General features: G+C 61.1%; 5 protein-coding genes across 5 annotated transcripts; all 5 read right to left on the reverse strand.

Moving 5' to 3' along the window:
• Positions 1-386: 386 nt before the first annotated feature.
• LBRM_09_0900 (conserved hypothetical protein) lies at positions 387-2,066 on the reverse strand (the record flags this gene model as incomplete). Its single annotated transcript, XM_001562654.1, has 1 exon — positions 387-2,066. The coding sequence occupies one exon, from the start codon at positions 2,064-2,066 to the stop codon at positions 387-389; it is 1,680 nt and encodes a 559-aa protein (XP_001562704.1).
• Positions 2,067-2,937: 871 nt separating this feature from the next.
• Positions 2,938-5,268, reverse strand: LBRM_09_0910 (DEAD/DEAH box helicase-like protein; the record flags this gene model as incomplete). Its single annotated transcript, XM_001562655.2, has 1 exon — positions 2,938-5,268. One exon carries the CDS (start codon positions 5,266-5,268, stop codon positions 2,938-2,940), a length of 2,331 nt encoding a protein of 776 aa, XP_001562705.1.
• A 968-nt stretch (positions 5,269-6,236) lies between these two features.
• On the reverse strand, positions 6,237-7,433 carry LBRM_09_0920 (conserved hypothetical protein; the record flags this gene model as incomplete). The annotated part of the gene is made up of 1 exon (XM_001562656.2): positions 6,237-7,433. One exon carries the CDS (start codon positions 7,431-7,433, stop codon positions 6,237-6,239), a length of 1,197 nt encoding a protein of 398 aa, XP_001562706.1.
• An 890-nt stretch (positions 7,434-8,323) lies between these two features.
• Positions 8,324-9,304, reverse strand: LBRM_09_0930 (ras family protein-like protein; the record flags this gene model as incomplete). The annotated part of the gene is made up of 1 exon (XM_001562657.1): positions 8,324-9,304. One exon carries the CDS (start codon positions 9,302-9,304, stop codon positions 8,324-8,326), a length of 981 nt encoding a protein of 326 aa, XP_001562707.1.
• Positions 9,305-10,252: 948 nt separating this feature from the next.
• Positions 10,253-10,558, reverse strand: LBRM_09_0940 (conserved hypothetical protein; the record flags this gene model as incomplete). The annotated part of the gene is made up of 1 exon (XM_001562658.1): positions 10,253-10,558. One exon carries the CDS (start codon positions 10,556-10,558, stop codon positions 10,253-10,255), a length of 306 nt encoding a protein of 101 aa, XP_001562708.1.
• Between the last annotated feature and the right edge of the window lie 939 nt (positions 10,559-11,497).

Raw genomic sequence — 11,497 nt, forward strand, 5'->3', positions numbered from 1 at the left:
CAGTTCCACTGATCCTCCAGTCAGGGGGGGGGCGACACCAGCTTCAGCACTTTGCAGTAGCAGCTGCATTTTTGCGCTTCTTCGCTTTCCTGTTCCGTGCTGGTGGCGCGGGACGGAGGGATTGAAATTGGCTACGCGTTACCCCGCGTGGGGGCGCGTGAGTAGACATCGTAGTCCGCCCTCCCCTCACCCACCCACCCACACCCACACACACAGACAGTGCTCGGGGGTGGGTGAGGGGAGGGCGGACTACGTTGGCCTTTTCACACAATTCTTTTGGGCTCGCCAGCAACGCTCCAGGCGAAAAGAGAGGAGGGAGAGAGGGGGGAGGGGGGTCGGCGGGATGGCCCTCAGCACCCCCAGAGAACCCAGGAGGTGTAAACCGTCTATAGGTCGCTGGGCTCCTCCTCGCCTTCATTGTGGACTCCGTCACGGACATGCGCACGTGCTTCAGTCGACGAGAGCGCAGACGAAGGCGGTAGCGCTGTGGTCGTCGATGCATGCGGTGTACGCAGCAGTACGCGCATGCTTGCCTCATCCAACTCAAAGCGGACCCGCAGCCGCTCGAAGGCCTTCTGCTCCTCGTGCGTCTCCCAGTACGCAACGAGCTGCGAGACGATCTCGTCCTCGATCAGCCGTCGAAGGGCATGGCCGTTCTCCTTCCCAGACCACAGCTGGCGATGCTGTTGAACCAGGAAGGCGACAGCCTCATCGCTAATCGTGCTGGAAGCGATCAGGCGCTCGCCGAGCGCACAGGGAAGGTCTGTGACGGCGCTGCGCACGACGTCTTCAGCCATTGCCTGGGTGAAGGGGAAGTAGACGAAGGTGCGGGTGTAGGCGGGGAGAAGAGAGCCGTAGAGGTCTGCAAAGTCGTGCTGTATCATCGCCTCGATCTCGGCGCGCGACTTGCCGACGGTGCGGCCCTGCCGCCCAAAGTCGGTTGTAATGAACACAAGCAGTTGTGAAAGTGGCGGCGGCGGCGGTTGCCCGCTGCGAGAGAGGGAGCTCGTCATTTCTGATGCCGCAGGCGGCGCACCGTCTATCCCAGCGGCTGCCTCCCCTTTCCTATCGTTGCCCTCCTTCGCCGAGCCCCTGCCCCCATCTCGGCCGAAGACCTTCATCCACTGGTGCGCTGTCTGCAGCGGCTTGGCTGTCGTGTGCCTCACACGTGCGGCTGTGGCGCTAGAGGAGCGAGCGAGCTGCTCAGGGAAATGAGAGGCCCTGCCGAACAGAGGCGCCAGCACGCTGACAAGGACGGGGTCCATGGCAGTCAGGTCGTCGATCAGCACCACCCCGTGTGGGTAGCGCGCGACGTGAGCGACGATCTGCCCAACGATGCGCTGGCGCGCCTCAGCCACCGAGAGGCCGTCGAAACCGGTGCCAGAAATGATCAGCAGGTTGTCCCCAGCGTCACACACGTCGCGGTCCAGTGCACACCGCAGCGAGAGCGCCTCCGACACAAGTCGTGCCGTGTGGCTCTTGCCGACGCCGTTATCCCCAGCAAGGTGCACCACAACTGGCTCGCGCGGGTAGGCGAGCTTGTGCCGAAGCACATCGAGCAGCGGAATGACGACCTGCGGCTGGCCTCGCACACGAGCGAGAAGAAGATCCTGCAGATCGCGCATGCACTGCCGACGCACGGCATCGTCGGTCGCGAATGGGAGCTCCAGTGGGTAGAGCTGCCGTTGCTCGCGAATCGAGCCTCCGGTGCGCTGTGTCCCTGCCAGCGTAGACTTCCCCCAGGAGAAGAGAGAAAATATATACCCGGTGGTGGTGTGGCAGTACTTCAGCCAGTCCTTCATTGGTGTCCCCGGCCGCGAGCACAGTGGGCAGCGAGGGCACAGTGAGTTCGACACGTGCGACGATGCCCCTGCCGCGGTGGCCTTCAATGGCCGCTGCTGCTGTTGCCCTTCCGCTGCGGTAGCACTGCCCAGTGCAAGGAAAAAGGCAGCGGCAAACAAGATAAGGAGAGCAGTCTTGCCGGCCGTAGCAGAGGGAGGGATCCAGCCAGGTTGGCGTCGGGAGATATGCGACAGTTGACGCTGCGGCGGCAGAAACGAGGCCATGGCAACGGGGCAAATGGTTCGCTGGGAGTGAGTGCGCGCGCTGGTTGCGGTGGTTATACGTTGGTGGCAACGACAGTGACGACGATAAGAGGGGACAGGTGTGTGGCGAGAGAAGCTCGAAGGGGTCGTTTCAGACTGCTGGCGTGAGTGTACGTCTCTTTCTATGCGTGTGGGGGCTTAACACCTGTGATCTGTGTGAGCGCGCAGAGGGACGGAGGGAGAGGGAGGGGGGGCAGCGGTGATGTGGACTTACACACAAACATGCAGGCCGCCCCTCAGTCCGCTAAGCACACTTCACATAGGACAGGGAGAGAGAGAGAGAGGGAGAGGGGTTGTGGTGGGGAGGAGAGGAAGAGAGAGAGAGAGACAACTGCATGCTACACATACCTCTGCACGCTTCCGCCCTGCCTGCGTAGGAGTCTAACACATCGTGCGCCTTTTCGGTTGCCACTGCCACATACACACACGTGCGTGCGTGAGGGTCTCTTGTGCTCCCCCTCTCCCTGTAAGGGGGCTGCAGTGGAGTGGAGTGGGGTAGGGGAGGAGAAAGGGAGGTCAAGGGTGCTGAAGAGAGACTAACAGATGATGCGCCCGGTGAGCTACCCGCCCACCTAGCAGACCCTTTTCCTCCCCCTCCTCCTCCTCTCCTGGTAACGCCCCCACTATGCTCGAGAAGAAACAACGAGAAGCGAAAAGGGGAAAACCTTCCAAGAAGCAAAAGAAAAAAAAACACCACCGCGCCTCACGTAGCCAGCGCACCAACGCCCGGGTGCCTGGGTGGCGGCGCAGGCAGACATCGTCTGTCCGCTCTGCATCCCCCCTCCCCCCTGCTCCTCCAGCTCATAAGGGCACAGAGACACACGTGACCACCTTACTCTGGAGGGCCACTGGGCGGCCCAAAGTTCGGCCCCGCTGGTGACGGGTTCTGCGCCTCGTTCACAATTTCCCGCGACGCAATGCCGCCGATATCGTTCCACACGCCGCGCTTCATGGTGCGACTGCCGAATTTAGCGCGGCCGCCCTTGCGCCGTGCCAGCTGCCCCCGTCGGAACCACACAGCCTGTTCCATGACGCGGTCCATTAGCTTCTGCTGCTGCCGCGGCGCGACACCGCCATGGATACCGGCCTTCTGCGGATGAAAGACTGGTCGCCATGTCGCGTTGTGGTGCACGTACGTGCGCTCCAGATGTGCCGGGATGGTCTTGCGCGTGATGAGAGAGACGTACGAGCGGGCCAGCGCATTGATTTTGTGGGTGCGCCACTCGGCGTAGCGCGGCTGCATCATGTCGGGCTTGTAATTGGTGAGTCCCTCCATTGGTAGGTTGTCCTTCAGGAACGCCTTGATGGCGGATATGATGACGCCCTGGTGCTTCTTGTAGAGGTTCAGCACCTGCCCCTCTCGCCCCATGCGCGCCGCTCGACCGCAGCGGCTGAGGTACGTGAGCGCGTTCGTCGGAACGTCGAAGTTGATGACCACGTCGACGTGAAGGTCCAGCCCCCGCGCGGCAAGGTCCGTTGCACAAAGTATGTTCGTGCGCCCAGAGGCGAAGTCGGCGTACATCTCCTTGCGCACCTTGTAGGGCAGTGAGGCATGCAGCAGCGACACGGCAAAGCCAGCGCTGCGCAGCTGGTGAAACAAGGCTGTCGTCGCGTCGATGTTGCGGAAGAAAACGATGGTGCGGCGGCCCTCAGCGAAGACGGTACGGGCAATGGGGCATGTGAAGGGTGCCGCGACGGTGGTCAGGTGCTCCCAGTGAAGCGGACGCACACACTCGAGGGTGTAGCGCGCGTACGCGTCGTGGATGTAGTCGTGCCCTGTCGCCGAGCTCACTGTGGCGGAGGGGCGCGCCGAAGGCACGGCTGCAGAGGGGCCGTCTGCGGCCTCGATCCCTGTCTCATCAACGTCTACGACTTCATCGGTGACGGCCTCGCTGTTGTCAGCGTTCTTCTGCTGAACCTGCTGCTCTTTCCACGCGTGTCGCTGCACCGCTTCATGCCATTCGGCCAGCGATCCGGAGAGTTTGTGTGGGCGCGTATGCACGTCAACCTCAGCAATGTCTGTGTCAACTGGGAGCGGCACATGCCCATTCTTGCGAAGAAGGTGCAGGAGTACTGTGAACTTCTCCGGCTCACGGCGAATGGCGTAGAAGCGGTGACGCAGCCGCGCCTGCGGGCGGTGCATCTGCTGCCGGAACATGCACGTCACTGGATCGCTGATCTTGCGGCCGACGATGTACTCCAGCTTGCGCGTCATGTAGGCGGTAATGAAGATGTACTGCGTCTGCACAGGCCAGAGGTACTTGAATTGGTTGCGCTTCTGCACTTTCATGAGCAGCTGCATAGCGTCGTGGTCGTGCAGGGAGCTCATCATCGCATCCGCCTCGTCCACGGCGAAGTAGCGGAGGTCTTCGATAAAGAGGCGACGTGTACGTAGGAGTCGGAGGATGAGCTTCGGGTCCATGACGAGTACGTCCACCATCGTGTTCTTCAGTAACCGTGACGAGTGGTACTTGGAGCGCTTGCGAGACGTGAAGCTCGCAGAGGTCAGGCCTGTCGCAGCATCCAACCGCGCGCACACTGCCTGTAGCTGCTCCACCAGCTCCTTCGTCGGCGCGAGCAAGAGCATGCGGGGGCGGCGCTCGCGCAGCGGGATCCTGTACACGTCTCGGTCCTTCACCATGTTCTGGTAGAGAGGCAACAGGTAGGCCAGCGTCTTGCCTTCCCCATGCGGGGCGGCGATGACAGTGTTCTTGTGCTGCAGCACGGCCTCGATGGCGGTCTGCTGAATCGGCGATGGCGTTGAGACGCCCATGTCAGCGAGAGCCCCTTGCAACGCCGGACTGACCAGCATGCCGGCAAAGCTGTCCAACGTCTTTGTCTTAACGGGCTTGGCAAGGAGCGGCGACCTTGCGGCGCGCGAGGGGGAGAGACTCTGCAGCACCTGATGACTCGCAGCGTGGCTGACGCGTTCGCCAATTGACTGACTGAAGGTGCCCCCGTACGCCTTCAGCTGACGTGGCACAATCAAGGTGCGCACTTGACACCGGTGCGGAGACCACGACAGAGACGAAAAGGCGAGACTGCTGCTGCTGCCTCCAGCGATTCTCATGTTGGAGTTCTGCACACAAGAGAGAGAGGACGCGAGGGCGGCAGCCGAGCAGCCGCATCCAACAGTGGCGAGCCGCGCCGGAGCCCCCGCCATCTCACCCTTGGAAGATGAGTTGCTAACAAGGTGAAGGGCAGAGATCAACGTAACACGGGGTACGACCGTTGGCTACCTACGCGCCTCGTGCTGCTGCTTAGGCTCGTGTGCGCGTGTATGAAAAGGTCTGTCCGGAGTCGATGATGACCGCCAGAGTTTCAGACACTATAAACAACAACTGGTGTAATGGAGAGGGGGGAGGGAGGGAGAATAAAGGATATGGTGTAAGGGCACATTGCGCATGTGTGCTAGCGTACGTCGAGTGGCGAAGGAGGAGGATTGTGCGGGCGCATCACCCTCCTCCCCAGAGCACCACTGGCTGTAAGGCCGCCTTCCCCTCTTCCGGCGGCAGGGGATGGGGGTGAGGAGGAGGAGGCTGCGTGCGTCGAATGGCACCGGCTCGTGACGAGCAATACCTTTGGCTGGACCTGCCAGGAAGCAAAGCAACACACAGACAATCACAACGCGCATACCCCCTCCCCCCTTCCCCACCGCAACGGGGAGTGTTATCGTGGAACCACTGTGGCGCTTCTCCACTTCGGTGGCTAGCGCAGTAGTGCATGCGCGTCGTCTGTGCGTCTATGCGGATACGCAGCGACTCACACGCCTCTTTGTTTTCTGGCCTTGCATTGGAGAGACGATGGCGGATGGGTCGGGAGAGAGGCCGAGGGGGAAGAGAGACGAATTTGCTCGCGTTCTTGGGCGTGGATGTCACAACGATGAGCCTCTTCGCACCTTCTCTTTCCCCCCGCCACAGCGAGCCAGCACACGTGCGCCCTCTTTACCCACCAGCACTTCGAAAGGCCCCTTAATCAAGAGAGAGAGAGAGGGGCGGCGATTTATAAGGCACGTAGGGAAGGAGAGAGGTGCTTGTAGACGGCAGTTGCGCTTCTACGCCCTTTTCAGATGAAGCGCCTTCCTTCCCCCTCCCAACAACAACAGCAACAAACCCCTCCGGCATTGCTCCGCTAATCCACCGCCACTAGCGCCTGCTTCGCCAGTGCCATGGCACCGTCGAGCGTCTTCATGCCCCCGATAAAGCCAGAGACATGCACAAAGACGCCGCCTTCGATGCCACAGGCGGCGCTCAGCTCATCGTCACGCAGACCGCGGTACGGCAGCGGCTTTCGATTTTCAAAGCTCGTGCTCGTCTTGGGGACCGCCTGCACGCGCCAGCCTTTGCCGTCGGAGAAGACCACGTAGAGTACGGCACCAACACAGTGGGTCTCTGCCTCCAGCTCCAAAAGGTGGTCCTTCCACGGACACATCTTTGTGTCCTTGAATACCATTATCTTGCCGCTCTCGTCAAACTCGTGGCGGCGCTGAAAGGCAGCCTCGACGATGGTGCGGGCCGGCAGCCAGCTGAAGGCGAGGTACGTGAGCGCCTCGAAGAACTCCGTTACCGCCATCTCCACCGCCACAGCAAAGTTCGCGTTCTCCGCGACGACGTTGCCGTTCTCTGGCTCGTTCCAGAACGCCTGCAGCTTCCCAATGCGCCGCGACAGGTTCGTGTCTTGCTTGTAGTTGGGCACGAGAGTTCCGACGGCTGGGTCGGCAAGACCCCAGCACTCGACCCCGTTGTCGATGCCATCCACCTCCTCCACAAAGTTAGCGTAGAGGGCGTCCTCGAGGGCATCGAGTTCTGCGTCCGAGAGGCTTGTGCGGCTCTCCGACCACCTCGCCATGCTCAGCACCGTCTCGCGCACCGACGAGAGTGGCTGCAACGCTGCCTCGACGTACTGGCGGATGATCTGGCGACCAAAGTGCCTGTACACGAGGCCGGCAGAGGAGAGACGCGTCTTGTACATCTTCCTCGGCGTCGTCATGGTCCCGTGGAAGCTGGCCTGATGGTGGTCATAGCGGTTCCTGTCGGCGTCGTAGACGGCGCCGACGTCCACAACAATGTCACAGGCGTCGATTTCCTTCGGATCGCGTGTGCGCAGGATGACAGCCTCGCGGTACTCGGGCACGTGGCGGAGAAGACCGCATGCCATTGCCTCGTCACAGTGGAAGCTGCCGTTGTGGGTGCAGATGACGGGCTTTGCAGCGGCGCTGCTACCGCAGCTCTCGGTGGTGGTGGTAGGTCGGTCCGAAAGGGACGCCAGCACCGTCAGCCCGTCCAGGTGGCGCGCGACGTACTCAGTAACGAACTTGCGCGCGCTCATTTTCTTCGCTAGCTGCGTTGAGAGCAAAGTGGTGTCGGTGGCGGAGAAGGTGAAGTAGAGCGTGTGGCCTCTCTCTTCCTGTCTGCTTTGATATGTCTGCGCGTAGGCGGAATGTGCCCCACACAGAGGGGCGGGTGGGTTGATGTGAGGGGTGGTGCCGCTGTGGCTGGAGATGGAAGAGAGAGAGAGACAGAAGGGGGCACCGTGAGGGAGGAATGAATGAGCGCAGCAGTGCGGAGTTCACCGCACCCGATGATCACCACTATCGCGATCGCCGAAGTCCATGAAGGGGAGGAGGCGAGAGAGAAAGCTCGATCCCGTACAACAACGGGCGTCTATACAGATGGCAAGGTGCCAGCTGTGGTGGGTAACGGCCGACCCCGCAAGGGCAGCGAGGGGTGAGCCTTCGTAACCCAAGCACACACACAGACGCATCCAGTCAGTGCCAGACTGCTACTGTTCCTTCGCCGCATAGTAGTCCCCCCCTCTCTTTCACCCTTCCCCCCTCCCCATACGCGGCTGTCTTTCCTTTCGACTTCTTTCCACGCCTCCCCGCTTGGCTCTACGCCACGGACACGCAAAGAGACGTCGGCCCAACGTGTGTGTTGGGCAGCGCTGCCGTCTGAGGGGCGATAGAAGAAACACAAAAGGACCCGCGCGCGCACCACACCACACCCCCCTAACAACATTATACATACAAGGCGGTGCTGGTGACGGAGAAGAGGGAGACAGGCGGCGACTCAGCCGAGCGCTTCGGTCTTTCCTACGTACGGATAGAGTTGTCTGAGTGTGGCGTGTGGGCTTTGCTACCCATCCAGCCCTCGCTTTCCTGCCATGCGCATGAAAGGGGGCAGCAACACACACACACACACAGGCAACGCCAAGTGCCATCACATGAACTTGGCCACCATCCGCACCACCAAGTCCTCGATAGCCTCCTTTACATTTTTCCCGGTGCTGGCGCTCGTCTCGTAGTAGGCGGCACAGCCGTGCTCACGTGCCCAGGCACGCCCTTGCTCCTCACTCACGGCCCGCGGCCGCGGCGCAGCTGCCCCAGGTACCGCTGTATCATCCACTTTGTTCGCACAGAGCACCACCACCGGCGCCTTTCCGTCCGTGCGCCCGACAGCTTTTCCAGCAGCGGTGCCGCTCGTTACTGCATTGAGGACGGACATCCGCTTCCCACCGGCACCAGCTGCGACCGCGTTGCCGGGTGAAGCGGGGCCACGGCCGTCACCCCCACCACCGCTTTCTGCTGCTGGCATTCCTTGGCAGTACGCGCAGAGCTCCTCCCACCAGCCTTGTAGGGCAGAAAAGCTCTGCGCGTTACGCGCATCGTACATGAGCAGCACGCCCTGGGCAGCTTCGTAGAATTCGTTGCGGATTTCGCGATAGTCGTCATCGCCAGAGCCGTCCCAGAAGTTCACCCGCACGTCTGTGGGGATGGCTGAGGAGGCGCCGCCACCGCCGCTGTTGATGCCGCACTGTGCCGCTGCCGTTGCCGCCGATGATGATGATGATGACCCGCTACTGCGCTGCTGCAGCACTGCTGCTTTGTCCACTTCCACCTTTCTGATGCCGAAGTCGATGCCGATGGTGGGGATGTACTTCGTAACAAACCGGCCCTCACAGTAGCGCTTGATCAGACAGCTCTTGCCTACGCCGACGTCGCCAATGGCAAGCAGCTTGATGCGCGGGTAGTCCAGCGAGGCGGGGAGGTGGGGAGGGGTAGCGGAGGCAGCAGGCATTACTAGGAGGAATGGCATGCGCGGGTGTGCGTGGAAGGGAGCCTCTACAGTGAGTGGATGCCGAAGGCTGGTCTTGTTGAGAAGAGAGAATGGGAGAGAGGGAATTCTCTGTCGCTTCAGCATCGGGTTACCATAGACATCGGTTGCGGCAGATCCGTACCATTCCAGCTCCTGTGCTGGGGGTCTCACTCATCCGCTTTCTCTCTCTTTCGCAGAGTTGAAGGGCAATGAATCGTCTTAGCCGCTCGCGGCCGGAAGGAGAGAGGGAGGGGGAGGAGGTGCGGAGCGGAAGTGATTTCACCTTTCCTCTTCCTTTTATTGGTCGGCACGACCGCCTCCACACTTCACCGTTAACCTGCTACGACACCCCCCCTCACCACACACACACACAGAGACGCGCTCTCTTAGTGTGCCTTGCACTTCGTGGGGAGGGGGAGGGGGAGGAGGAGGAAGCGCACTTTGATTGCCAGCACTCACGCATACACGAGTGTGTACGCGTCGGACGGCTTTAAGCTTCTCTGTGATCAGAGAGACAAGGGAAGGGGGGAGGGAGAGAGTGAGGCGACACAGCAGAGAGGTCCACGTGCATACGTATACTCAAGTATACGCCATCCTCCCTCCCCCGACACCACACGATTTGGCAGCGCGTGCGCATGCGCTTGTCTGCGTTGGTGCTTATTGAAGGGGATGGGGAGACGACAGCGACACGCTGCTCACGGGAAACCCCCGCAAGACACACACACACACCCACCCACACACATCAGGCACAGGGCTCTCCCTGCTGGTGTACCTTTTCATGTGCGCAGTCGCGGGCAACGCCGTCATTCACATCAGCGTGTGCATGTCTCTTCCTGTCAGTCAGGGAGTGCGTGCGCGTGGGGGCCCCTCCCTGCGGAGTGTAGGAGAAAAGGGGTGCAAAAAGGCCTGTTGAGAAATGAGGCGAGGCGAGGCGAGGCAGGACGGGGAGGAGATGTGGGGTCTGACAGGCACACACGCACACGGCCCAGAGACCCACACGTGCCCACATCCTCCGACACCCACCACGACAAGAACACTGGCCGCTTTCCCTCCTCAACTCTTTGATGTCAGGCGCGTATTTTTGTGTTGTAATGCCGCGTAGCGTTCAGCAAATCCATCATCAGTCGGCGCCGCCAAGCCAAGCTCTCGCGCTCGCCAGCGCTCTCGCTCGATATCCTTCTCGATGGACGCGTGACGGCGATTGCGCTCCTTCTCCTCGCTAAAGTACACCGCCCAGTAGATGGCCAGCGCGGTGAGCGCGCAGCCGATCACGAGGCGCCTTTCGCTTGGTCGCTTGAAGCCAACGAGTTGCTGCACCGTTGGGTCAGACCCGACGTAGCGCTTTACGTATGAGTTCATGACTGCCTGTGGGGTCTACACGCATGCGTGCCCATAGATGCAGGCGTGTAGACGTGTGTGGCTCAGACGGAGAGAGGGGGAGAGAGAGGAGCTGCAGTGAGGGAGGACGTAGGAAACACTGCAGGCAGAAGGGAGAAAGAAAACAGTGGACGGTAGACTGCAGAGCACCGCGCATGACGAAGCCACGGTGGCCTGCAGCCCAGAGGACGCGGAGGGATGATGCACGGCACCTGCGGCAACGTGACCGAAGCATGTGGGGAGGAGCCCCATCGCCCCACCATCGCCTCCACGGCTCTTTCTCTCTCTCGCCTTCGTTCATCTCCGCAACAGGAGGCGCACGGCCCTGAGGAAAGTAACGCAGCAACCAACCATAATACCACCAACACCCCCCCCCCCCCACACACACACACACCCACATCGTCAGGAATACCTGAGCACCCGCCTCTGAGCTGCACACTTCGCACGCTCCGCTGTACGTGTATAGCTGCGCATGCGTGTCTGCATCTGCCTTTGTGTGTGTGTAGAGAGAAAGAAAAAAAAGGGGAAAGCGAAGAAGATGGCGAGAATACATGCGAGGGCTGGCGCGGGTGAGGGGGAGGAGGAGATCGAGCACGCGAGGTTCCTTCAGCAGTGCCACCCAAACACTCGCTCCGACGTTCATGTGTGTTCACACACGTTGCACACAGGCCCACGCACGCCCTACTCCACACCGCTCCCCGCCGCGCAAGCGCTCAGTCCACCGTTGATAGTTTACATCGGCGAAATCACAGAAAACACGAAGTGGCAGGCAAAAGGCACAACGCAGCTGCACACAGGCGCCACCTCCGCCAAACCGGTGGTCCCACCCCCTTTCTTTCCTTCCACGGGTGACTACACCCAGGGCACCACCACCACAGCTCGTGCTCAACATACGCAAGAGCGCATCCATCTTGCGTGCTT

Source organism: Leishmania braziliensis, chromosome 9, assembly GCF_000002845.2.
Source record: "Leishmania braziliensis MHOM/BR/75/M2904 complete genome, chromosome 9".
NCBI lineage: Eukaryota > Euglenozoa > Kinetoplastea > Trypanosomatida > Trypanosomatidae > Leishmania > Leishmania braziliensis.